Genomic DNA, 26466 nt, shown 5'->3' with positions numbered 1-26466 from the left:
CTGTTGCCAGCCTGCCTGCTGCCAACTTGCCCTGCTATTTGGTGCCTGCACAGAAGACATTGCCAGGGATCCTGTTCCTGAGATGACCTCTGCTGACCCAGAAAACTCCCGACTGGTGTACCATCGCTCCACAGCGCAGCCCCAGGACCCAGTTGCCCACCCATACCTGCCTCGGGGGTTGCCATGTCGGACCAAACACCATCCGGGACCAGTGGCAACCCCCCCCCCCCCCCGGGAGACAGGAAGAGGGCTGTCAGCTTCACTACAAATGAAGTTGGCATCCTGGTGGACCAGTGCCTGGGGCATTATGATGCCCTCTTCTCAACAACATCACGCCTCGACAAGGAAGGACGGAGGAGGATCTGGTTGGACATCGTGGATGCCAGCAACGTGGAGGGGGTGGCATCCCGCCACTACCAACGCGTCCTGAAGTGCTGGGAGGACTTCAGGTCCAGGACCCACAGCAAGGCCCGGCACCTCATTACAGTTTGGCGAGAATGGGGCGCCGGGACCAGTTGACCAATATCCAGATGCGGTTCCTGGAGGGCACACGCCCAGTGCTTCACTACCAGGTCCTCGAGTTGCAGACCCGTCTGGAGTCGAGTGGTAAGTGTCCATGTGTACTTGTCCAGCGTACTGCATGTTGAGGTGTGGCAGGAGTGTGCACCTTGGCATCATGTCTAGCATGCCCCATGTATGTATGTCTGTGTGCAGGGCCATGACAATACCGCATGTGAGTCCACTGAAGCCTGTTCCATGTCAATGGTGTCTGTGTTGCAATGCATGATATGCACCAGCATGAAACGATGCACACGTTTCCATGCCTGTGTCTGGACTTGGCCATGTTTGGGGTGTGAGACATGGATGCTGACGTCACCGTCATGGTCATTCATGGAGTACACGTGTGTGTCTGAGTATTGTGTGTGTGACTAGGAAACGCCATGGATGCATGACACATGACCAGCATGTTGCGTGAATTGACTGATGCGGCCTATTTGTCCATGAATCCACTGTGATGGGAGGTAGACATGGCCAGATGCATGAATCTCCGGTGGTGTGTGTGCATGTGATCAGCATGTCCCATGATGCATATGTTCAGCCCCCCATCGGATGTTCCAACAGTGCCTTGGACATGGATGCAAATGGCTGTTGCACATGCCATGCTTGTTTGTGCATGTGTGTTGCTTGCACTGACCCATGTGTTGTGGAGGGTGATGATGGAAGTGACGTTTGACAGTGCCACTCATGTGCAATTGCTTTGTGTCTAGCAGACTATTGTTCAGTACCCTGATGCTTGTGTTCAATCTCTCCCTATCTACAGTGGCGACTGAGGAAGAGGGCAGAGACAGCGCTGTGGAGCAGAGCGGCTGGGATGCCTCCACCAGGCAGGGACACATGGCCCGTCACCCTCCCAGGGCATGTCAACTTCCGGGAGCGAGGGGACTGGTGCCGCATCCAAGGCGGGCCTGCCGAGGGGATGCCCAAGAGGCAGAGGTTGAAAGTGGGCTCCTCGGCAGCGGTGCGGGCAGGTGGGCCCCCAGAGGGGCTGTCCAAAGCGGAAGACGGTGTGGAGGCATCCAGGTCGGTGGTGGGTAAGGAGGAGGAGGCCGCATTAGACCCACACATGGGGCCTGGTGGGGATCATTCCACTGGTGCAAGTGGTGCAGTCCAGGGGCAGGGCAGGAGGCAGCACAGGTCGCCACAAAGGAGCCTGTGACTAATCCTGTCCCTGATACTGAGACTGCATCACCATGCACCGGCAGGGATGCCCCGTCTCAGGCACATCCGCAGGTAGGGGGGAATTCCATGTCAACTGACATTCCTCTACCTGTGGACGTGGCGATCTATGACAGGGTTGAGCCCGTCCTAATCGGTATCGTGTTGCGCACACGCATGATTTGTGATGATGTGCGTGCTTCCTGGGGGGACCACACATGTCACACAGGTGTGTGCCAACATGAACCGGTTCGGAGGGTTCATTGTCAGGGGTTTCCACCATGTGCTGGGCACTCTTGGGACCCTCTCCTCCTCTTTACACACTATGTTCCAGTCGTACTCCATGCCATCTTCCAGCCCACATGCCACCAGGGCCCCCTGTGGACCTGTCCAAGCCACCATGGCCAGACTGGTGGAGATCCCATCCCTGCCACAGTCGGGAGTTGGAGGTCCAGCAGCGGTGGTCACCCAAGCAACTGGACCCCTGGCAACGGAGGTTGTGCAGGCACCATCAAGCAGGGCACGTGCACAATGGCCCCAGGTGTTGCCATTTTCCCAGAGGCAGTCGTGGTGACACATGCAGATGGCATCAAGGCAGCAGCAGGCTCGATGTGGGAAGCATCATGACTCAAGGCTGACTACATCACGGGGGCAGGCATCGACAAAGGGCAGGAGGACCCTGGACAAAGTGTGTCTTCCATGTGGCAGCGGTTGGGCCAGTGGATAGGTGCAGAGCGGCGGCGGGCAGAGAGGGCACGGCTCACCATGGTCAGGGCAGAGAACTCCATGCGGCGAGCCTTGAGGTGGGCAGAGTTCCTCGTGGAGACTTGCAGGGAGTTGGCGGAGAGCATGGCGGCGTCTCTGCGAGACCTCGACGATAGAGCGCAGTCCCGTCTCTGGGCCATAGACTCAGAGTTCGATGATGCCCTGGCCAAGACTCTTGGGAAGAACTGTGATCTGTAGAACTAGCCCGCCGCCATTGTAAATAGTTATTTAGGGTTAGGTTTCCTTTCGTTTTATTCTTTTTTTTGGAGTCCACGGACATTGCTGCACTTTTTGTATATAGTTTTATATATATAGTGTTTTTGTAGGGTTTTTGGAAAGTTTCATTTTCTTTTGGGATCATGGACCCTCAAAATTTCATTGTAAATAGTTCTGGTACTGTGGATTGTTGTCTTCTCTTTTTTGACACCCATGAAGGAATTTTTTTATTTTTTTTATTTGCCCTTTGGATTCTGATTTCTGAACTCTGGACATGGACCACTTTGAGGATTTTTTTTCTTTTTGGATCACATTTTGCATTTGCATTTCAGTTCAGTTCACATTCATTTATTTTTCGTTCTCATGGTTGCTTTGTGTTTGATAGATTTGTGTTTTTTAATACATGTTCATCTGTTCAGATATTTGCCACCCCCCTCTGCCCCCCCACAGTGCAACTCCACACCCATCCATTGTTCCCACCTCCCAGTACAGGCCCCATGGCATGTCATTCACAGAAGCACACATGCATGCACCCAAAGACATGCCACTCATGGCCACACAGCTCCGACACATGACTGAAGCAATGACGACTGACACATGGACCAAACAAATGAGAGCAGACAACACAAATATCTGAACAGATGAACATGTATTAAAAAACACAAATCTACCAAACACAAAGCAACCATGAGAACGAAAAATAAATGAATGTGAACTGAACTGAAATGCAAATGCAAAATGTGCATCCCCCCATCACCCATGACCATGCCCCACAGGCAGCCCGTCACCATACCCCACAGGCAGCCCACACCACAGGGGACCACCCATCACCCCTGACCATGCCCCGCAGGCAGCCCACACCACAGGGGATCCCTCATCACCCATGACCATGCCCCGCAGGCAGCCCACACCACAGGGGGGACAACCTGACACCTGTCACCACATGCACAGCACTTTTCACTTGATTTGGCTGGTCCAAGCGGGGTATGCGTATTGAAGGGGGTTCGCAAGGAGATTTTCACGCGATTTGGGTGGCCGTGCAGGGTACGCGTATTCAAGGGGGTGCGCAGATACATTTTCACACATTTTGGCTGCCGCAAGCAGGGTACGCGTATTCAAGGGGGTGCGCAGATACATTTTCACACATTTTGGCTGCCGCAAGCAGGGTACGCGTATTCAAGGGGGTGCGCAGGGAGATTTTCACGCATTTTAGCTGGCGCGAGAGAGGTACGCTCATTTTTCACACAATTACGGTGTAGGGGGGGCTGTATGCTGGTCCAGGGTTAGCGTGGTCCATTGCACCGTATTAGGGATTTCTGAAACTTTTTCTGACGCAAAGGGCGTTCTTGGGGGAGTAAATGGCGCTGCTGGATGTTCGCTGCACCACGGCTGCAAATGGCTAGGGAAATCTATGAATACGCGGTGCACCTAAATTCCGTTTTGCGCTGTGCCTGGCGCATGCGTGGCGCACACTCACTCTCTGCGCTAGGTGCATGTGCTACTTCTGCGCTGAATTCTATGAATTGGCCCCTGTATTTATGAAAGTATTCCAAGAAGCTTATGAAGGTTAGGTAGCCACCAAGATTTAGCTCAGAAGAGACAGAAGTAGGGTCACCTAAAACACAGCCGGGCCATAAATGTTGTCACTTGAATAGTGTAAGGTTTTTATCTTGCAATGGCATCGATTAGTCTTAAAGTCGTATGCCTCGTTCTCCTTACTAGCTCAGCCCATGGCCTTGTTTTATAGTGCTGTATAATGTTAAACCGCTATGTGAAGGAAAGCATCGCCACATGGCACAACAGATAACTTATTCTGCCTACAAACGCCTGGCACAAGAAGGCCCGCCACAGAATAGTTACAGTTAATAGTCCCTCCCACGTCGTGCCTGGTCTCCTGTCTTCGCACACAATACGTTATTGAAACGAAAGTAAAAGGGAAATATGTTCTCGCGGTGTTTGAAGCTCTGTGAGAGTGCCGAGTCTGGTGTAGTATGGAATGGCGTACAAAGATAATACGCCTACAACAGGGGACTCGGAAACGATGAGCCCCTGGCGCCTCTAGGCATTCACCCCTTTTGTGTCCGTGATCTATCAGAGGCCCGCACCTTGTGCCCTAGTAGGAGCTGCTGGAAAGAGCTCGGTGGCCCTGGTCGCATTGCAGTGTGAGCGGTAGAGACCTGGTCGATGACTGCCAGGGAGGGGGTTGTTGCTGATCAACTCACCCTCATGCTGCTTTCACTGCTAATACGTGTGCTTCCCGCACTTGCGGTTGCATCAGCACTATTGGGGGAGCGGGCGCAGCACGAACACGAAAACCCGCTGTATAACAACACAGAACGAAAACACGATGTGCAGAAGATAAAGGAACACGCCGAAGATCTCTTCATGCGATTAATGAACGAACAACATGGGTCCTCCCCCGCCGGCAGCAGCGATTACCTGGAAAGAAAACGGCGCTTCCTGGTATTGAATCATTACTGCATGACGTATGCGCATGCCTCTGTTTTTGTGTGTGAATGAACTATGGCAAAGTCAGTATTGTTGGCAGTTCCGCGGGAGAGAAGCAGGCTGGATGCAATTCACAAACGTAGTTCTTGCTTGTTCTTTACGTTTTGGCCACGTGGTGGCAGGCAGAGACCATACAAATCTCCGCCTTTAGTTTTCGTAATAGGAGAGCTTGCATTAAACATGTTTTATTGGGGCAGAATTGTATGGCACAATCGAAATTCGGAATTTTAAGGAAAAGGCATACAAACCTCCCAGAGACGCAGGCCACAGATTGGCAGCTTCCCAGACTGTACACTTATACAGGAAACAGATTGGAAGCAGCAGGGCAGTTACCTCACCATTAAACAGGTCGGGTAAACGGATTAGAAGTTACCAGGAATGTGTATGTATTGAGATGAGAAGACGTGGGTGGTGATTAAAGCAGCACTTCAGGCCGATGGCTGGAAGGGTTTGAATTGGCCTTAACACTGGGCAGTTTGGAAAATGTCACATCGAGTGGGGCAGCTAGGCCCAGATGTTTGACCCAAGTCACACCACACTGATGATGCTGAAATATTTAATTGGTTCCTCATGCAGTTCCCTTTTATTGTGCGACAAAGCCTGATTTGCATATGGGCTTTCACCTTCTCAAATGACATGGCAGGCTGAAAAACAATGGTATGGAGGATTTCTCAGAAAATTACAGTGGTTATGATTATTTCAAAACCTTCCAGCTATAATACCCTGTTGAGTAGACAAGACTTGGGAAGTACACAAATCACATAATTCATGCGTGATGGATTGCCATCTGGCAATGGTGTAAACACCCTGGCTTTTTTAAATAATTAATGAAATGGTGCTGGTAATTCCATCTCTGAAAGGGTAATCTGCTGATCAGATTCGCCTTTCATATTCTCCATGGCAAAAGTATAGTTTGTGTCTCTGCCTTGCTGCATTAGTATCCTGTTGTGCAATGCCTGCTCGTTCAGGGGCAAGGAACAGGTTGAAACGTCACAGTTGTCTCTCAGCCAAGTCTCTGCCGCGCAGGAGCTGAATTTAAGTTGTACCAATACTATGATGATCATAAGTAGCCCAGGCTGGTGGCATGGTACACTCTATAGAAAAACTATGTCTAAAGTAAAGCAAGACATGGTGCATGGCGCTACTCATGATCATTGCAGCCACATTCTATTTGATATCACACATGTCAGCTCCTGTGAACTAGCTCAGCTGTGGAAGATGTTGTGTATTCTGACCAGACAGGCTGGGCCGAACTAGCTCAGCTGTGGAAGATGGTGTGTTTTCTGACCAGACAGGCTGGGCCTGCCAAATGGCAGGACAGAACTTGACTGCCCATGCCTCTTCTTTGTTCTCTTTTTGAGAGTAGATAGCACCCTTCTCCAGAGACAGCCGCCCAACAGGCAGCTCTCCTGGGCCCTAGCATCAAAGGAGAAAACCCAGTCAAAGGTAGTATGTAGTATGTGCTGCATTTGATCCAAGTGAGGTGGGAAGGGACATGTTAGTGAGGACAGGAGACCCCCACCATCTGGGGTTTCTCTCTACCTCTCTTGCTCTCTCCCTTTCCTGTCCCCTCCACTTCCTCTAGAGCAAAGCCGTTTGGGTGTTATGTCAGTAGGGCAAAGTCCACTTCTTTCAAGAACAGGGATTGGACCACTATGACAGGCTAGCTTAAGGTCAATCACCTGTGGCTTTTACCTTTAAAAGATAAGAATTCATTGGACCTCTTTTGGGAGAGTTGTACTTTCAATGCCCTCATCCACTGAGGTGAAGAAGGAGTAGTCCAAGGCAGTGGAGAGCTCTACCTACTTACTTGGCAGTTTGGAGTGACTTGTGCTGTGGACCAGGGCATGCCATTCTGCACCAGGATCTCCCAGGGCTGGGAGAGCAGACCCTGAATGGACTTATTCTTTCCTTGAACTCCATGAATTGGGTCTCGCGGCATCTGGAGAACCAGATCTGCTAAGGCTTTCCGTTACGCCTCCTCGAAACTGGTTTGACTGCCATCGAAGCCAAACTCGGCGCCATTAAAGCTGAGCTCAATGCCTTCGACGCTGAGGGATCCCGTCAGTGCTACTTTATGGCATTCCTCTGAGCCTTCAAACAATTGCATGCACATTGAGTTCGCTCGATGGTGCATCGTGCCCTTGATGAGCCCATCACCTGCTATGCTCGAACCGACCACTGGACACCAGGACTCAACTCAAACTGCTGGAGAGTCCCTTGCTGACTTCAACCTTAGCTTATGCCACCACTCGACCTGACTTGCCCCTTGAAACTGCTGCTTTGCCAAACCACACATTGGAGCAACAGGATCACCATTTGGACCATCGCTGCCGCACACAAAAACCTCTGAAGCATCACGAATCAACCCTTCCTGGCAGTTACAACCCAACTCGGCTGACTTCGAAGAGACCCTGCTGAGCACCCCGACCTGCCTCGTCGAAAGCCACCTTCATGCCACACAGAGCTGCTGCATTTGAACCTGCTCAACATCTGCTTGCTGCTTGGGGCCCACACGATCCCCCGTCCCTGATCTGAACTCGATATGCTCGCATGTCTGCTCAAAGCTTGGTTCGATGCGATTGATCTGCCAAACACCCGAAACGAGCTACTGTCCACCCATAACTGCCCTCTTGCCCCACTTTGGCCCTAGAGACTTGTTAGGTCATTTTTGCACCTTTTTTTTCACCCAAAGACATCTCCTTTTTGTGGTTAAAAATGTACCCAGGACACCTGTATTCATACTAGGCGTGTACCGAATAGTTGGAAAAGTATTAGGCTGGAGACAAATAGTTGCATTGTTAATAAATAAAGTTAAGTAGATGAGAAAAATACTTTGTAAACTAAGCACACTTTTAAACATATTTATATCCATTCTTAATTCCATTCTTTCTGACCTACCTGATCTCCACTTTTGCAACTCATTTCCAGTGTTATGCAGATGGCACACAGCTCTCGTTCAAGCTGCCATCTTCTACCTCCTCCTCCTCCCTCATACCTGACTGCCTGACTGCTATTCAGACATGGTGCTCTGCTAATGATCTCTGCCTTGATGCCAGTAAAACAGAGATACTACTCAATGGCACACCTTATCCTTGCCCCCCCCCCTCTCTGGCCAGACTCCTTGGGTCCCATCCCCTAACCCACTTGAGAGGCAAAAAACCTTCGGATAATTGACTAATCTCGCTCTTTCATCCTACACATCACAGACCTTGCCACGAAGTCCAACTTTCAGCTCCACCTTCTCAGGGGCATTCTACCTTTCCTCATCTTCCCCCAGAAGCTCAATGTCTTCAGAGCCCTGGTTCTCTAGGGTTGACTACTGCAACAGCCTCTTCCTCATTCTGCCACTTTCCTCCTTTCACCCCCTCAAACTAATCCAGAATAAGACAGCAAGACTTATCCTCGGTCTCAAGCCCAGGCACTGCACCTCTCTTGCCCTAAAATCTCTCTACTTGCTCTCGGTGACCGCAAGGATCAACTTCAAGACCCTCTGCATCACCCACAAGGCCATCTGGGGCCTGGGCCCTCTTCACACCCAGCTCTCCCTCCCAACCAGATTCCTCCACTCCTCTGACTCCAACTCTCTGCAGGTCAAATGATTCTCCAAGCAGAGAGTTGGAGGTAGATCCCTTTCTGTGGCTTGTTCCTCCCTTTGGAATGGCCTTCTTTCCCCCCTCCAACTTGAGCCATATCTCCTAAACTTCCAGAAACGTCTCAAGACTTTCCTTTTCACCTCTTCCTTCTCTCTCCGGCTCACATGCTAACTCTCCCTCTGCCGCTATGACTGGGGACCGGTCCATCCAGAGTCATACAGGGGCCAGACCATCCCCCTGCATCCTTTCGCCAGCACTTGCCCTCGGCTCCCTTTCTCGAACTAACTCAACTTGGTCCACCTTGCTCACTGCACTCATCCTCCCTTTCCCCATTTTATCCCCTGGCACTGCCTTCTTGGCCTCCCAGCACTTCACTGCCCCCTTCCTGCGGGGCACCCACACCTGCACTCTCCCTCTACTCCATTCACCCCCTGCACTTACCACCTTCTCAAACATTTGAAGGGTCGGATTGTCACAAGGCCAATATAACTGTTTTTTGGTTTGTTCTTATTCCCTTGCCTCCCCCACACCCCCACCCCCTCTTGTCTTGTGGCACCTGGAAACCCTTGTGTATAGCCACCATACAAATGTCCTATTTAAAAAAATACCTTCTTTTCTTTGTTGTTTAAGGAAGATGTTTGTGTAAACGGTGAATGGTATACATTATCAGAAAATAAACATTTCAATAACAGCACAGTTTGCATTATTGTGCATTCATAGATGCCGCTTTTTGGGAGGGCCTAAGTAACTAAGACTAGCCCAAAAGTATAGTATGCAATCACTGTGAGGGGAGACTGGGATGTGTCTACCTTTTGCTTTAAAATGGTCCTTTTGGGTCAGCCAATGTTTAACCTTCTGGCTCCAGCAAGGCAGTGAAACACAAAAGGAGTGATTACATCAATTAGCACCCTGCGGGCTGCTAGGTGCTACTGCATACACACCTTTGGGATGCTAAAACAATGCTTTCTATTTGTGGTACTGAGTAGGGGTGGTGCATTTGAAAAATGTCTTAATTAATAAATAGTATTTTCCTTTCCAGGTCGGTGGGGTATGTTTGGGGATTTGGGGCATGGTTAAAGACACCAGACAAAATATATATTTTATTCATTGGGTATTTATAATGCGTCTATACAGCAAGTGATGTTTCAAGATGCAACAAGACAAAAAGGGGGGAGCGGACAGGGATGAAGAATAATGAACAATAACAGTCCTACTAGGCCTTGTGTCATTGGATCGTGCAATTGCAGTACTAAGAAGTGGTGTGGAGGGGGAAGTGCCGGTCAGAGCCGGATGCGCTAATACAAAGGAAGGAAGCAAGCGTTGGTAGGAGTGGAGAGCGTGCAAGGTCTGGGGGTTGGGGAGAAGAGGGCCCCTGGGCTAGGCAAGTGCTAAGGGGAGGACAGGTGGACAAGTGCCAGGGGAATGCAGAGAGTGTATGGGACAGAAGGGCGACAGGCTGAGTGTGAGGGCAGGGCTGGATGGGCCCAATAGGGGTGCAGGTCCAGCCAGGCTAGTGTAGGGGTGTGGGATCCTGGTAGGGCAAGTGCAGGTGAAGGTGGGCGGGGAGGGATAGGGAAGACCGAGATGCTGGGGTAGACTGGTGGGCGAGGAGGACCTGGTGCCCTGTATGCATCAGAACGAACCAGGCAGCCAGTCAGAGTGACAGAGGAGGACATTAGCAGGGGAGAGAGAAGGGCGAGGAGAAAAGGAGGGTCTTGAGAAGCTTCAGGAACTTAAGAAGTCTGAGAGGGGCAGGGGGGCCATTCCAGAGGGAGGCTTCTGCAGAAGAGGGAGATCTACCCCGCGCACTCTACTTGTAAAAGCATCTGATCTGCAGAGAGTTGGAGCTAGAAGACTGAAGGGCTCTAACAGGGAGGTATTTAGGGAGAGGGAGGTGGATGTAGCAGGGTACCAGGCCCCAGAAAGACTTGTGGATGATGCAGAGGGTCTTAAACTTGATCCTCGCAGCAACCGGGAGCCAGTGGAGAGATTTTAGGGCAGGAGAGATTAATGCCCTGGGCTTGAGGCCAAAGATAAGTCTCACAGTTCTATTCTGGATAAGTTGGAGGAGGGAATTAGGCACATTGAGGAGGAGGCTGTTGCAGTAATGCAGCAAAGAGAGAGGACCAGAGCGCTGGAGACATTGAGTTTCTGGGGGAAGGTGAGGAAAGGTAGAATGCCTCTGAAGAGGTGCATCTGAAAGTGGGTCTCCTTGGCAAGATCCTGTGATGTGAGAAGAGGAGAGAGAGGAGACAAAGATGACACCAAGGTTTTTTGACTCACAAGATGGTGAGAAAAGGGGGCCCATGGAGGGCGGCCAGAGAGTGGGAGGGAGGAAAGGAGGGAGCTGAGGTCCCAATGAGAAGGATCTCAGTGTTACTGGCATTAAGGAAGAGATCGTTAGCAGTACACCATGCCTCAATAGCAGTCAGATAGTCAGGAATGAGATGTTAGGTGAGAGTTACCAGGTATTGGTTGAAAAGCCAGGGCCAGAGGTTAGCCCCTAGGGAACACCACAGGTGGAGAGGGAGATAGAAGATAGGAACGACCCAAGTTATACGTGGGAGGGTCGATCATAAAGGAAAGAGGTCAACCAGGCCAGACCCTGATCTGTGATACCCAGGTTGTCACAGAGACAATTGACTTGAATTGACCTATTCTGATGAACTGAAACTATTTGCACTGTCTACCAAGTATATGTAATCTATTCTGCTACCTTGTGCCTTTTTACTCCTTTTGAAAGTTACTGAAGTGCCGTTTTGCCCCCACTTCAGGGGCGCCTAACTTGTTCAGAAACGTATTGGTTTAGTACTGAAGTATATCTGTGTATATAATTAAGTTGCCTAACACTTGTGAATGTTTCATAAATGAATGTGTAAATAAATTAATAAGTGTTTTACCAAGAATCCTTGAGTATAAGTGTCTACTTGAACAAATGTGATTGTAAGTCCTCTGTGTAATATCTTGTACTGCTCACCTTCCCTTTTAAGATAAGCCTGACTGCACAGCCCTGCTACCACTAAACTGTGTAGTACAGACTTATACCAAAGGTTGGTTTTTACTTACACCTGTAGCCCTAATTGTATGTGGTGGTCCCAGAGGGAACTGCATGCAATTCTGTCTAACAACTAGCATGGTTCAAGCTTCAGAAAGCTGGGGGTGTTAGTTTCCCGGTCCTCACCACCAAGCTGTGGAATTCGCTACCCAACCCACTCAGATCTGAATCTTCCTTCCATTACTTCAAGAGAAAAGCCAAAGTGTGGCTTTAGGACCAAGACTCCTAAAGCTGCCACTTGCCACCCATAACACTTTGATTTTACACTGCTCTGGCTAGGACTTGCTTTGTCTTCTAACACCTTTTAAATATTTTGTAATTATCTTGTACATTTTCGAAATGTATCTTGCTTTATGTCCGTTGTACTTCATGCTTCTGTAACTTGTAAGAAATCCGCCCAGATGCCTTTGGGCCAGGCACGCTACATAAATAAACAAAATACAAATACCACTTAACTAAGTGTCTGATCATGGACAGATATTTGTATTTTGTATGATTGTATTTTACTGTGCCATATTTGCTGCAATTAAAATCCCTGGAAGTGACTGATTGCACACTCTCCGCAGCTCAGAAAAGCCACACTCATGGTATTTGGCCCTATCAGATAATGTATAAGAATAACCGCACCATTCAAGTACTTCAATGTTTCTGTCAGTTGGCTTACTCATGGCAAATGTAACTTCCAATGATCCCCTCGTGAACCTACGTGTTGTGCCACTCCCTGTCACATAGTTTCTGTGATGTCAGTACCTAGGTGAATTAGGGGTTCCTGCACTGCTTATCCTGCAACGGCCTTGCAAAGCCTAGAACTGACCCGGTCCTATATCACGTCATCTCTCATGCATATCCAGCTTCTTGTGGCAGAGTTAATGAGTGATCTGTTCGTTGACCTTGTGTGATGTATTGTACATACAAAGAAGTGGTGTGCAATGCCAATGACCTTTGAATATTGCTAGCTGTCGTAGAGTATTGCATCAGTAGTTATCGTTTGTTTACTTTGTTTTCAAGTCTGAATACGCTTTCTTGATTTACGTTAACCACCTAGTTAAAGCAGCAATTTTTAATACTTATCAGAACATGTCTAGTTTCTGGAAAGCTCTCAGATAATGTTTTTTACTGCCTTTAGTGGGGCGTTGTTAGTCGGCCTGCACCCACTGATGCTCCTTTTGATCCTGGAAAAAGCACATCATCTATAGTCTCAGTTGAATCAGCTGTAATTAAGTAATCATTTAGCAGGTGTGATGGATTCTCGCTGATTGCCCTTGTAGTTTTGCAGGATTACAGGTCTGTATTTAGGACCATGCAGAGCTGTATCTACGAAAAGTAGACACCATTAAAACTGATGTCTTCCCATTTTCTCTCTCTCAACACTGATAAGACCGAAGTCCTATTCTTTCCCTCCAACACTCTTCACCCTCCCTCTCTTCTTTCTTTTATTCACTACTTTCTTCCCTCTAATCTCCCCATCTCCGACCACGCTCGCAATCTAGGCATCCACTTTGAGACTCCCTCTCCTTTTCCCACCATATCTCCCTTACCTCTCGTGCGTGTCACTACCACCTCTTTAACATTCGTAAAGTGCGCTCCTCTCTCACCTTCCATGCCACTAAATCTTTAATCTCCTCCCTCGTCTTCTCTCGCCTCTTCATTTGCTCTTCTATTCTCTTTGGACTCCCTGGCTCTCATCTCGCCCCCCTCAAATCCCTCTACCACTCAGCTATCCGTACCCTCTGTATACTTGCTCCTCATGAATCAATTTCCTCCTCACTCTCTTACCTTGGCTGGCTTCCCTTTCATTCCCAACTCAAATTTAATTTCCTCTGTCTTGTCTTTAAATCTCTTCATGACCTTGCTCCCCCTTATCTCTCCTCTCTCCTATCATTCTACACCCCTTCCTGCTCCCTCCATTCTGCTGACCTCTTCCTACTCTCTGTTCCCTGCCCCCATGTGCCTCTTCTCGCTTTCACTCCTTTCAGCTCCTAGCCCCCCTACATTGGAACTCCCTACCTCTCTCTATCCGTTCCATCCCCACCCTTTCCTCCTTCCATGCTTCCTTGAAATCTCTTCTTCTCCATTCCCCACCCTGAAACCTCTCTTTCTCTCTCCCACATGTCTCTCCCCTACTTACTTCTCCCTACCTACTTCCTCTCCTCTTACACTCACCTGTAGTTTTCTTTACAGGCTAATTGCTCTAGTCACTGTTTTGTTGGTCTGACTCATGTTTTATAATTGCTTCTACTGTTATAATCTTCTATGTATCTTGTTATAATGTGAAGCGCTTTCGAGTAAAGCGCTATACAAACACAATAAACACAAATACTACAAGCATGCCATGCTAAGCGTGGAAATGAGTTGGTGGTCATTGTGAAATCCTATTGTGAAAACATTTTGAACAAAACTAAAGAGTCGTGGAAATGGAGTTTTTTTAAAATTTATTTTAATTTCTTTTATTGATTTTATACAAACAAAACAACACAAACCAAACAAGCAGCATAATCATAATAGTTCCATTACACATCAATTTATCTTAATCACTGCTCCCATAACCCCTCCCTCCCCCCATGAGCCTATTTGTCAATCTCATTCAATGTCTGGCACATGCGGCCGGGTTTCGTTCTCTTCGGAGTCTGTTGGATCTGATATTACTCCAAACAATTCTGCTATTAGCGATTTCCAAGCCAACAGGGTGCCCACCTCCCCTTCTCCAGCCAGGCTACTCGCTTCTTGCCATGCCACCATTTCAGCCTCCGCCCATTTCTGCAAGTCCTTCCACCATACATCCACCTTAGGCTTGTTGCATTTCTTCCACCCCATGGCAATCCTACGTTTTGCAAGCACATATGCCAGATTTCTCAGTTTCTCAATATGCTTGAGTTTCCGTGGCCTGGGGAACCCGCCCATTAAGCAGGCCCAGGCCGTGTCTATAACAAGAGTAACCCCCTTATCAGCCAGTTTCTGCGCCACTTCTCCCCAAAAACACCCAATGATCGGGCACGGCCAAAACATATGTGTCATGTCAGCGTTTTCTAAGTTACATTTGGGACACGCTTGTCTTCCAGTGTTTCGGAACTTGGATATCCTCAAGGGGGTCATGTATGCCCTATGCGTTACATACAGCTGTATTTGTTTTAATCTGGCATTTCTATACACTTTTTTGTGATAGCCCAGGGCACGCTCCCACACCCCATCCTCCATTGGGGCCCCCACTTCCGCCTCCCAGTCCAGTCTCAGATGTGTTAATTCTTTCCCAACCTTAGCCATCACCATCTCATACAATCTCGAGATCTCATGCCCGCCTTCGGATATATCATATATTGCTCCCAACACTGCATCTGGTTCTTCTATCAAAACTGTCTCTGGCCAGGTGTTCCTAATCATCCGCGCCAATCTAATGTACATGACATATTGGGCCGTATGTAGCCCCGCCTCTTCGCTGAGTTCTACAAACTCCTTAATGGACCCCTCTATGGAAATGGCAGAGTTATGGTTGCTTTTGAAGTCATAATGGATGCATGTTTTGGCAATATCTTGTTTTTGCGCTGCAACCATAGCGTCCCTTTTAAAGAACTTTAAAAAAAATGAGGATGAGGAAACTTAACTGGAATGTCACCTTTAACTTTCGGCCATCTATGGGTAACCTCTTTGACTGGGGAAGGGTTGAAGAGTGGTTACTGAGGGCTGAGACACTTCCCTGGGATGGGAACATCTAAACATCCCAATTGCCCAAGTGGCTTGGCCAGACCAATAAAGTGCTTTTCCAGTTTCTCAAAACGAATTCTGAGAAATAGTGTTGTTGGTTCTCTTCATCCGCCTTGTGATTCCTTCCCTCCAATCATTGATTTGAAGTATGTTTGTGTTTTATGTATTTAATTTTTAACATATAATAGACATTCAAGGCTTTCTATAGAGCATAGATATATGAGCAATACAATTAAAAGATCTAAAAATACAATATTGTAAAAGGAAAAAACATTATTTTTATTTTTTAATTTTTTATTTGCATTTGGTTATCAAAACCTTAAGCAATTAGAACATAGAGCATTAAATAAGAATGAAACATAAAAGTCTCCTCAATAGTAATCAAGAAGTTATCAGTTCATTAAAAAAAGCAGAGCCAATATCGCACTCTGGCTAGTAAAAGAAGTGATAAAACAGAAATTAAATCAATTTACAAATGGAAGCAAGAAAGGAGATAAGGGAGAAACGAAAAAGAAAAGGGAACCACAATTTACAGGTTATAAGATACAAACACTTTCTGTATAGAGGGTGGGTATTAACTGTATTCACTCAAGATAAGACCTAGTTCCTCTAGCTTTAAAAATACTTCTTTCAGAAATGCAAAGAGGGCAAGTGTTAGTGAAATACTGTTTCCCGACAATAGCTCAGCCCAGCAGTCCTTTATTGTTCTTGTCGTATATTGCATAAAAAAACTTGTTTAGCCATTTGCTTCTTACTTGACTTGAGGTAGGTCACCTTTACACAATCTACAACTATATTCTCGGAAGCTTTTTTCCTTACATGCTTCCAAAAGTTCTTTTGTTGGCCACAGATACATTAGAAATCTCAAAGTCTTGTCTTCTACGATAGCAAGGACATTTTATCAAGTATTGCTGCAATTCACCTCAAGCTCGCCCCATTACATAAAATATACAGGACATGCAACCAAGCTCTCCCAACACTCCACAAGGTAAGAAGGAATGTCCCACTAAGTTTCTAAGTTTGCTTTTGTGATAGCTGCCTATTTATTGTAATCTATAGCCCAAAATGTCATTGATATAACACCACATCTTAGTCATGTGATACAAAGTCACCAAAATAATTTTGCAAGTGTAATGTTTTCCAAATCAAGTTGGGGGAATAATTGTCAGTGCGATTACCTATTGCCCTTATCGTGCGTGTCCGTATCATGACTAAACTCTCACATTTGATCATCATGAGATGCTTAGTAGTCACAGGCATTATTCCGCCGCACAGTCTGCATGCTTGTAAACTGTTATTCAGGCCCGACCGAGTACCCATAATCTCTACAGAGTTTACCAAATTGGATTTGAGTTGTAGATATTTAAACACTACCCAATTATTTGGAAAATGCATCAAATAAAGAGGATATGTAGATCACTTAATGCACAGTACATGAAACTCTCCACTAGGAGATTCAGAGGCTCAGTCAGTTTCAATTTGTTCCTGATCCACAGAGTAGATCAATCGTGGCAATGATAGAAGTGTGGGAGCAATTACATGTTTGACACATTAAACTGGCTTCATCAACCAAGGCCCTCAAAGGGGAACACAGCAAAACCACTAGAGTTTATATTAATTACACTATAGATGATTATTAGAAGGCAATATCCGGGCTATTCACTCATTTCCAGTAAAGGGTCATAAAGTATAATTCCTGTTGTGAAATTATGCTTAAAAGATTCAGCTCCATTTATAGGTACTCAGCCAGCAGGCTGCAGGGGCATTTCACAAGTGTCTATATGCACATCCCTTCAATTTTCTTTAATCTTGACATATGTTTATGTCTCCATATTTCAGCACCATATAAGAGAACCTGAAGCATTTTAACCTTTTAAACTTGGAAAATGGAGTCCAATGAATGCCCACTATGATTCCTTGCAAAATTGTGTTGACCCCCCAAATGTTGAAGCACGTTAGTTTCAATATTATCCAACTGGAGTAGCCAGGACAACTTATGGCCATTAAAACTTGTGTGCTCTAGCACCTTGAAGTGTCTTTTGTGCTAGATGGAATTACAAATATTGATCTCAGACCAAATAATCGGACAGACTAAATAAATATGTCAAAGTACTGCTTTATTCTCACTTAATAATGCAGGGAGAACTGACAGGCATCTGACTGATGCATGCACACAGTAGCTTGATTAGATAAATGTCTCATACCCCTATATGCATCAGCTATGATGTCATTTTACGTGGCAAATTATAAACCCTTTGAGGGAAGGGATTGGTTAAGGGAACATATCTACGTATAGAACATATACAAATGAATACATCATTGGCTACCCCTTGTCTTTAGGACACGCCTTGAACTACCTCTAAATACGTATAGTACTGATTATAGCGGATAAAATAGCAGTGGTTTGGCCTAAGCAACATTGTATGTTAGGTTGCCCCTTAGACCCACTGATTTGTTGGCATGCTATCCCAACCTTGGACTTTTGGCACTTTAACAGCACATACGTAAACAAAACTTAGGTGTTTGCATCCCATCAGACTACTCCCTGTTTTCCCAATAAGTCCATCATCTCTCATAGGTCGGCCATAAGAAGTCTTCTGTTTGTGGTTGACCTTGCAGACTGCTCACTGTTCTGGAACATTCAAGGGAGTGTGAGCATGCACTATCTTCGTTTGAGGCTCTAATGAATAGCCCTTGTTTTTGACTTCTGAGTCACATGTGAAGAGAAAACAAATCTGTCCATATCTACCTTCTATGTACTGCTATTTGATTCAATTATGTAGGGTGATGTTATCCTCTTAGCCTCTAGCGACTTGGTCACTCTACCTTGCATAGAGTTTATACACTTTAATTGTCCAATACTTTGGCCGTTGCAGATGTTTTCTTCTTTAATCTAAGAGAAATGTGCCCTTCGATCGTAGCTTATCCTAGTTTAACTCCCCTTATGCCTTGCAATTATTCCTTAAAATAGCACTCTTGATCCTAGGCCAACATATCCTTCCTATTGTTCTGCACACAGAGAGGTCCAGCCTCTCCTGATTATGCAGCCTTGTTTTGTCTCTGAGGTAGCTTGGTTGAATTTGACATGACCCAGCATCAATGTTCCTATCATGGCCGTCCTTACCACATTATATATATTCCTATATAGAAAGCATCTATATGTTTCCTTTCTACCTTGTGTTACTGCCCATTTACAATTATCGGCCAGTAAGTTACTTCATCTTCTTTGTATTCACGATTAATTTAGCCTTAGGTACATATTTCTCTTCGTGCTTTAGTTGCATTGTTTCTCTTAAGTATTTTCATATCGTTTCAGCATGTTTTATGTATCCCCTTTATGACATCACTCTGCCCTCGCCAGATTTCACTCTAATGTTCCATGATGTCCATAGTTGCGTGCTGACATTCTTCCATGTTGCATCCTTCCACACTTTCAGTGCGAGGGTACATTCTACATTGCTGTCTGAGTGCATAGCGTCTCTCATTCACTCAATGCAGAATAGGAACAATAAATGATGTCCCACATATAGCCCTTTTCCTGCTATTCCAGTATGATGGCGGTGAGGGTGCAGGACCGAGGGCAAATGCATCCACCTGCTCCTCTACACTTTTCTAAGGCAGACCCTTCACCAAAGCTCAATTTGTCTCAGTTATTGGCAACTGCATGAATTTAGCCAACTGTGCCGCTGGAGTTATCAATAGGTTGCTTCCTAAAATACACTTTGTGGTTGCTCTCTTTTCAATGGAGAGGCCAGCTCCAATACAACACTAAATACAGAAGCAACCAACTGTCTCCACTTTAAACTTGTAGCCTGGGAGTAGGCATCCCTACTGTACTATAGCTACAAATGTGTACCCTCAGAAAACTAGTAATATTGTAGCCTAGGACTTTACTGACAGAATGATACTATGGGACAAATCATGAGACCCATTTTATTTGGAATGCTTTGTTTCATTAGGATCACCTTGCACCCTTTCTTTTCATTTATTTGGTTGCTTTAAGCCAGAGTTAGAGGTCAGGACTTCGACTTAACAAGAACTGGTAAACATTGCATTTGGAACACTTTGTAATTCCCAAAATAAACTGATGTTTGAATTGATCCTAATGATAGAGTGCATCCTGGTCAATGATCATTAACATTTGGCGAAGTGGACGCTTAAAGGGTCTGTCTGCCAGGATGGATTTCAATGTGTTTATTTGCAACAATTCTCTTCCACGCACAAACCGCGCCACCTTAACTTTCAATAATGGATCAGTCTTGAGCTTGATGGTTTCCAGCGCCCTGCTTCCTCTGGTCCTTCCAGACTCTCCAATCCAGGGCCTAAAGGATTCCCACTCCATTTGTCTTTCAGTCTCTCTGATCTCTTCTCTGTCTCATGCTCAAGGGTTTTCTGTGCCTTTCTTCTCTATGGTTATTCTGACCTTCAGAACATTACTGTAGATACCATCTAGTGTCTGCCAGCAATTGCTGGCATGAGTTGGATTTCTCAGCAAGGCTCAGTTGGGAGAAAATAAATAATCTGTTCCTCTCCCACCACTCTAGGCTGCGAGTAGGGCCTAATTTCCAACCTCATTCTGCTTAATGACCTTTACACTTCTCAGTAGCTAATCTGATCCTCGTCAACATTCAACCACATACTTGTTTCTGCTTCCATGATCGATTCAAATCCTTTAGATCAATGTCTTTCTGCTAGCCCCTTTCTTGGTCCCAAATGGCACCATACATCTTCCTAGGATGTTTATATACACGCTAATTCCTCCTCTTTCTTATGTTCATCAACCTTCTTCTGTTATTCGTTTACCTCTGCCTTCTAATGTTTGTCAATGGCCTGATTCTCTTCTAATTCCAACTCCTCCTATTCTCCACCTGCCTGGGGTACCCCACCTCTCCCTATCTTCTCCTTTCATTTCCCCATGATGTTCCTCCATCCCTTCCTGATCTTTGTCTGCCACCTCCTTCCGCCGCTTAGCTCCAACCATGTCTCCAAACTCCTGCACCATGTCATTCTGACTTTGCAAACTCCCACCAAACGTCTTCCACAAACACCCACTCTGTTTGTCAGAGATGCCAGGCTTTATATCCCTGCAGGCTCTCCTTTTGGGCTCGTGAGTGTGTGGGTTTGCACCAATGATCTCCAATTGGTGAGGTACTGGTATAGTGTGTTCTCAGGTTTCATCCGTTCTCACTAAAGCAGGAGATAGGTGTACCAATTCCTAAAAATGGCTGGTCCTCCATCTTTCATTTTAAATCTGCCACAGTGTTCTGTAAGGATTCTTGGTGTGCAACTAAGACTTTAATCTCTTCCACTTCTCTTGTTGCTTCTCTGCTTACAGAGTGAAAGCTTCTGACACTATTAGAGCCCCAGTGGTCATTCACAAACCTGCTGTATGGACTGCACCAGATGACTCTGGGAACCTGGGTCAGCCTATGAGTGAGATCTGGGAAGAATCTGGGAAGGTCCACTGATTTCCAAATGGGCTCTAGTGTGGGACTGTGATTGTTTGCTCAGTTTAGTTTGTATTCTGCTAGGAGCTCCAAATTGCTAGATGCATTGCTATTGTGGTTACTCGAAAGGGGGAAAGGGCAATAGGTACTTGGTCACCAGGCCACTGGAAGAGTGTGAGCCAAGGTTCTTATTCTAGCCAGGATGCACCGTTGAGGTGAATTTAAATTTAAATGGTCAGTTTTGCTCTGGCTTTCTCTGTTGCTGTCCCTTAGTCGAGGTGACCAAGGGATACTTAATATACTATCCTTAGGCACAACATTTGCTACCATGGGGCGAAATCCTTCTTCACCCTGCTGGAACTACACATTATCAGGCAGGGGCCTTTGTCACACCATCCTTACCTAGTTGATATTTGTATGTACATTCAAGCTCTCTGAGAAATGTCTAGGGTTTCCTCTGTATGCTTTTCGATATAAAGAATGTGGCCTATATTTGATGACACACTGTTTCCTGACAACTGCTAAAACCTTTAAAGATACCATCCCCACTTTATCCCCCTCATTTCCTGCCTTAGTTAATAGTTTCTTGTCTTCTGGTGTTTTCCCTTCCCCTCTCAAGGACACCCGCATCACACTCCACTAAAACGAATAATCTCTGTAAACCAGCTAACTACTACCCAATTGTGGACACTCCACTCTTGTCAAAAGCAACCACGCAACAACTGATGGAATACACAAAAGTTAACAAGCTCCTTCACAATCCATACTTGAGTTCCTGCCTACCTGAGGCACACTAGCTGTACTCCTGTACATAAGGGGAGAACAGCTCCACACCCTGGATAAAAAACATTCCCACCATCTTCTTTTTTTTGGATTTATCAGTTGTCATTGACACTGATAATAATTCCATCCTACTTAACCACATCCAATGGTCCTTTGGCATAAACTCTGTGGTGCTTATCTGGATTGCCTTTTTCCTAATGGGTGGAAAGCCACTTGTTGGCGATAGCTTTTTATGTCTCGGATCCCACATATGATATACATAAGTGATTTCAACCCAGCACTCCACCTAAATGAATGCCTAGCGTGTGATGCACATCTGGAACCCTTAATTATATACTTGTGTCTATAAGTTCTTTTATTTCTGAATGATGTACCCTTATATAACGCCCCTCTCTTTGAATCCCCCCCGGTCTCACTGAACCAAGAAGCAGGTTGTTTTGCAAAGTTAAAAGATTTATTTTCTGGATTTGAACAATATATATATATCACACTATTAATATTTATACAATAATCACCAATGGGTGATGTTATAATAGACAATCTCTTTAATCAGAAGGAGTATGGATAAGAAAAATCATGCAGCACAGAATAAAACTTTGTGTGGGTTCAGTCAAATGCAATGTTACTCTTTCCCCGTGCACACTACTCAATTCCCCCCCAATATGCAATATAGAGATGGAAGGGGAGAACACAGGTTTCAGGAAATGCACGCTCAACAAATACAGTTTCAATCCCAATTCCCCCCCCCCAGCAAGCATAGAGAGAAACAGGAATGATTTCAAACAGGTCAAATGCTTTTGAATGTGGTTTTGAATAAATGGGGAAAAACACTGAAAAATTGATTTAATTTTCGGAATTGGATTCAAAACTGGTGGGAGCCGCTTTGTATAGTTTCAGGTAAACACTAGCAATGATGATTGAATAACTAGCAGATAGAAAACTGAATTCTGAGGTCAATTTCAAAGAATAGCTGTTTTACACGTGATGAAATTGAGCCAAACGTAAATTCATGGCAAACTTTTCACTTTTGCTATAGATACTCACAACTATGGTTTGGAATAGGCCCGTCAGGATCTGGTCAAAGGGTTCTGGACTGGAATTCTGCTAGCCCACTGGACAGGATTCAGGGCACCCGGATTCTGCACTCTGCACGGCACTCTGGACACTGCACGGCCTCTGGACTGGATCTGACGGGTTGGTTCTGGGTTGCAGCTATCAGGTTACAGCTCTGCTCTACTGGTTTGGATCGCTGGGTTCTAGCAAGAGGTCTTGGCAAGAAAGCAGAAACAGCACAGCCATGCTGTTCAATTTTTGGTGTCTCCCTTGGAAGTCTGGGGGTAAAATCAGGTTTCAAGATTTTAAAAGGCCAAGCTGAGAAGGGTTCAGCTTTGGAATTGGGCCTTCTCTCCTTTCAAAGTTCTGGAGTCTTGGATCTGGGTTCTCCTGCAGAGTGCTTTTGCCAGTAAATGAGTTGATGGGTGAATCTGTGTCCCTCTAGATCCTAACCAGTTCTATTTATGTATTTCACAAAGGGGTGGGTAGGCTGAATCATACTAAGCACACCCTCTAGGAATCCTATTGGTTAAGGTCTGTCCTCTCTTCTGATTTGAGAAGAAACACATGGTTTCATGATGATGCAGTATTTTACAATCCAGGGAGTACCTCCCCTTTGTTTCTGTACAGTAAATCTACTTTTTAACATACATCATATTTACAACATCACCAACTTGCTAGCAATACATATTCACATCACAGATTTAATAGAGCAAGTATCCGCTCGAGTCCCATCTTAGTGAGAGCTTTGGTTCAAATTTGAACGTTTTTCGCACTTTTGGTTGGTTATCCAGTGTCAGATCTGTACACATTTTTCTACATATATGTGCATGACATCAGGACATAATCCTGTGAAGTTTCATAGTTCTAGCATTATCACAATTGCCACAACATCAAAATTTCGGTAGTCCTGTCTCTGAACATCGCACAGAGTTCAGAGTAGTTTCAAACTGTGAGCAGAATTTTCATGTTAACAACCCATTTATTTACAGATTTTTCCAAATTTTGCACAGTTCTGAGTCTTTTTCAAAAAGATATTTTCTTGTGGTTTAAGATGCACATCTGTCTGGTCCCGCCCCCAAGGTTTGGCTGGGTTCAGAGCACTCCTGGCCTCTTCCTGCTGGCAGTTAGTTTCTGTTGACACCCGAATTTACATTCCCTTTCAGTCCAGTAGCAACCTATATTGCTTTTGATGGCAAGTCTCTTCTATTCCACAATTTGATTTTAAGACACAAGTTTTAAACTGCCAGTATAAGTAAATGACAGCTTTGACACAGGCAGGCGGTGGTACTGCGCCCATATCTGCCATGTTTTCCCAGGCAAGCAACTTTTTGAATATGGATTTTCTTGTGATGAACTGTGCTTCTCCTGACATTGTGCTTATGGGGAATCCTTAAATAAGGTGATGGTTCACCCAAGAAGGATGTTGGATCTTTTCTGGTGTCAGAAACCATTATTTTGTAATTTCAACAGCCAAGGAAAACTGATTTTAGAGAACTTCTGGGTTTTCCTGGCAATGCAGCACTGCCTTTTACGGTAGTTCCATTTCACTCTGTGGGCAGCCCAATGACAGGTTTTGGCAGTGTGGTCTCCTGTTTTACCACAGACACAGACAAAATAGGTTTGGCAGCCTAATTTTCTGGTTTCCCTGCGCACTTCTCAGAGATTTTTAATGCGCATAGGGCTTTTTGGTGGCCGTTCTGTTGTTTTTGATGAAAGCAGCACATAGTGATGTTGCAGGGCAGAGCCTAGTCGGTCAGCACCTCCCACAAACCCCCCTTCGCGATTTGGCATTCATCTCATCAATGGAAAGTTGCAAGACTGGGATGATCAGTTTCTTTTCTTTTGGTTCAAATGGCAATTCATCAGCTTTTCTTTTGGTTCGAGTGGCAAACTTCTTCACTTTTCCTTTGGTACAAATGGCAAACTTCTTCAGCATCTCCCATCAGGGGTGGATCAACCAGTTTTCCTCTCCCAGTCCTGATGTGAGTATGGAGCGATACCTCGGGCCCCTTGGATCTTTCCTTCCGGTCCCTGGGTGGTCCTCCTTGGTTGTAGTCTCCATGTGTTCCTAGTCTAGGATGACAAAGCAAAAACATATTTGTCGACATTTCCCCACCACTATAGTGGGGCGGACACATACATTTTGACAAATCAGGACACATTTTCTCTTATCAATTTATTGAATATGTAGATGGAATATTTTATAGTTGGAATTCTAGGGAGCTGGAGTGACCCCCTCTGGGGTTCCAGAAGACTCCTCCAGTTGCTGCAGAGTGTGCTTAGGATGGCAACACTTAAGTTGGTTAATATGGACCCACTTATCTTCCCCCTCTGCCAAACTGCCTTTGGGGATGCGGATTTTGTAGGCGACTGGTGAGATTTTGACTACAATTTCAAAAGGACTCCTCCAGGTAGGCAAAAATGTGCACTGTTTGGCCTGGTTCCTTTGGAAATTGTATAAGTAGACCCGATCTCCTACATGGTATTCTTTTCTAGTAGTCTTTAAGTCATAGTGGGTCTTCATGCTGTCTGCAGATCTTTCTAGATTTCGCTGAGCATAGGCAAAAGCATGTTGAAGGTGTTTTCTTAGATTTTCAACATACTCATGAGATGTGGAGGCACTGATTAATGTCTGCTCTTGGGTTCTGTAGAGCAGATGCTGGGGAAGCATCATACTGTGTCCAGTCATCAGCTCAAACTGTGACATTTTAGTTGCAGATGAAGGGGTAGATCTGATGGCCATTAGGAAAAGAGGTAATCGAATATCTCAACTTGGCCCAGAATCTGCCACAAACTTTTTTAATATGCTCACAATTTTCTTGTTGTATCTCTCTACTACACCACTAGAGGCTAGCCGGTAGGCAATGTGTAATTTCCTTTTGACCCCGAGTAGAGCGCTCGCTTTGACATCAGTGCAGAGCCTGCGAACGCAGGTTCGAATCCCGGCAGCGCCAAACTCAGCATTTCATCCTTCCGAGGTCGATAAATGAGCACCACACACCGTGGGTAATAATAAGCAGCGCTCAGATACCTAAGGGTTCGTAGCGCTATATAAATGCCAAATTATTATTATTTTATTATTATTATCTCCCACATCTTTGTCATTACTTCGCTAGGAAAGTGGCTACCTCGGTCTGACTTGATCCTTTGGGGTAGTCCAAAACGTGAGAAGATGTGGTTGATCATCAGGGCAGCTGCTGTTTCTGCCTTGCAGTTTGGGGCCAGGAGACATTTCACCCACTTAGTAAACAAGCATGTCACGGTCAACATGTACTTGTTTCCCCTAGAAGAGCGAATCGCGGGCCCGATAAAATCGACTTGCAAATCTTACCATGGCAGTGTCATCCCCCTCTTTTGGAGAGGTGCACGGTGTGTGAGGGATGTTGGCTGAAACTGTGCAGACACAAGACACCCCTTCAAGTATTGGTCGTGGTACTGCATCATGTGTGGCCGGTATGCAACCTCTCTTAGGATTTCAAGTGTTGTATGAAACCCCCTATGACCGGCTGTGTCCGCATCATGGGTGTGACTTAACATCAGGCTTCGGAATGAGGTAGAGACCACCCACTGATCATGGCCAGCTAGGGATCTCCTCACCAACAAACCGTCTTGGATTCGGAACATT

At 45.8% G+C, this 26466-nt stretch overlaps 1 protein-coding gene across 2 annotated transcripts in view; it reads left to right on the top strand.

The window, feature by feature from the left end:
* Positions 1-4656: 4656 nt before the first annotated feature.
* The window catches only part of CTSO (cathepsin O), a 320201-nt gene continuing 298391 nt past the window's right edge, over positions 4657-26466 (top strand). The window contains exon 1 of one of the 2 annotated variants that reach the window (XM_069631324.1): positions 4657-5160. In XM_069631324.1, coding sequence (XP_069487425.1) covers positions 4882-5160 — 279 coding nt within the window. In that variant the 5' untranslated portion in view covers positions 4657-4881. The remainder of the gene's footprint in view (positions 5161-26466) is intronic. The other variant, XM_069631325.1, reaches the window with a different exon arrangement.

The sequence above is a fragment of the Ambystoma mexicanum genome, chromosome 6q, assembly GCF_040938575.1.
Source record: "Ambystoma mexicanum isolate Mex_15411 chromosome 6q, UKY_AmexF1_1, whole genome shotgun sequence".
Taxonomy (NCBI): Eukaryota; Metazoa; Chordata; class Amphibia; order Caudata; family Ambystomatidae; genus Ambystoma; species Ambystoma mexicanum.
The sequence above is the reverse complement of the archived record's forward strand: the minus strand, read 5'-3'. Positions and strand labels throughout refer to the sequence as shown.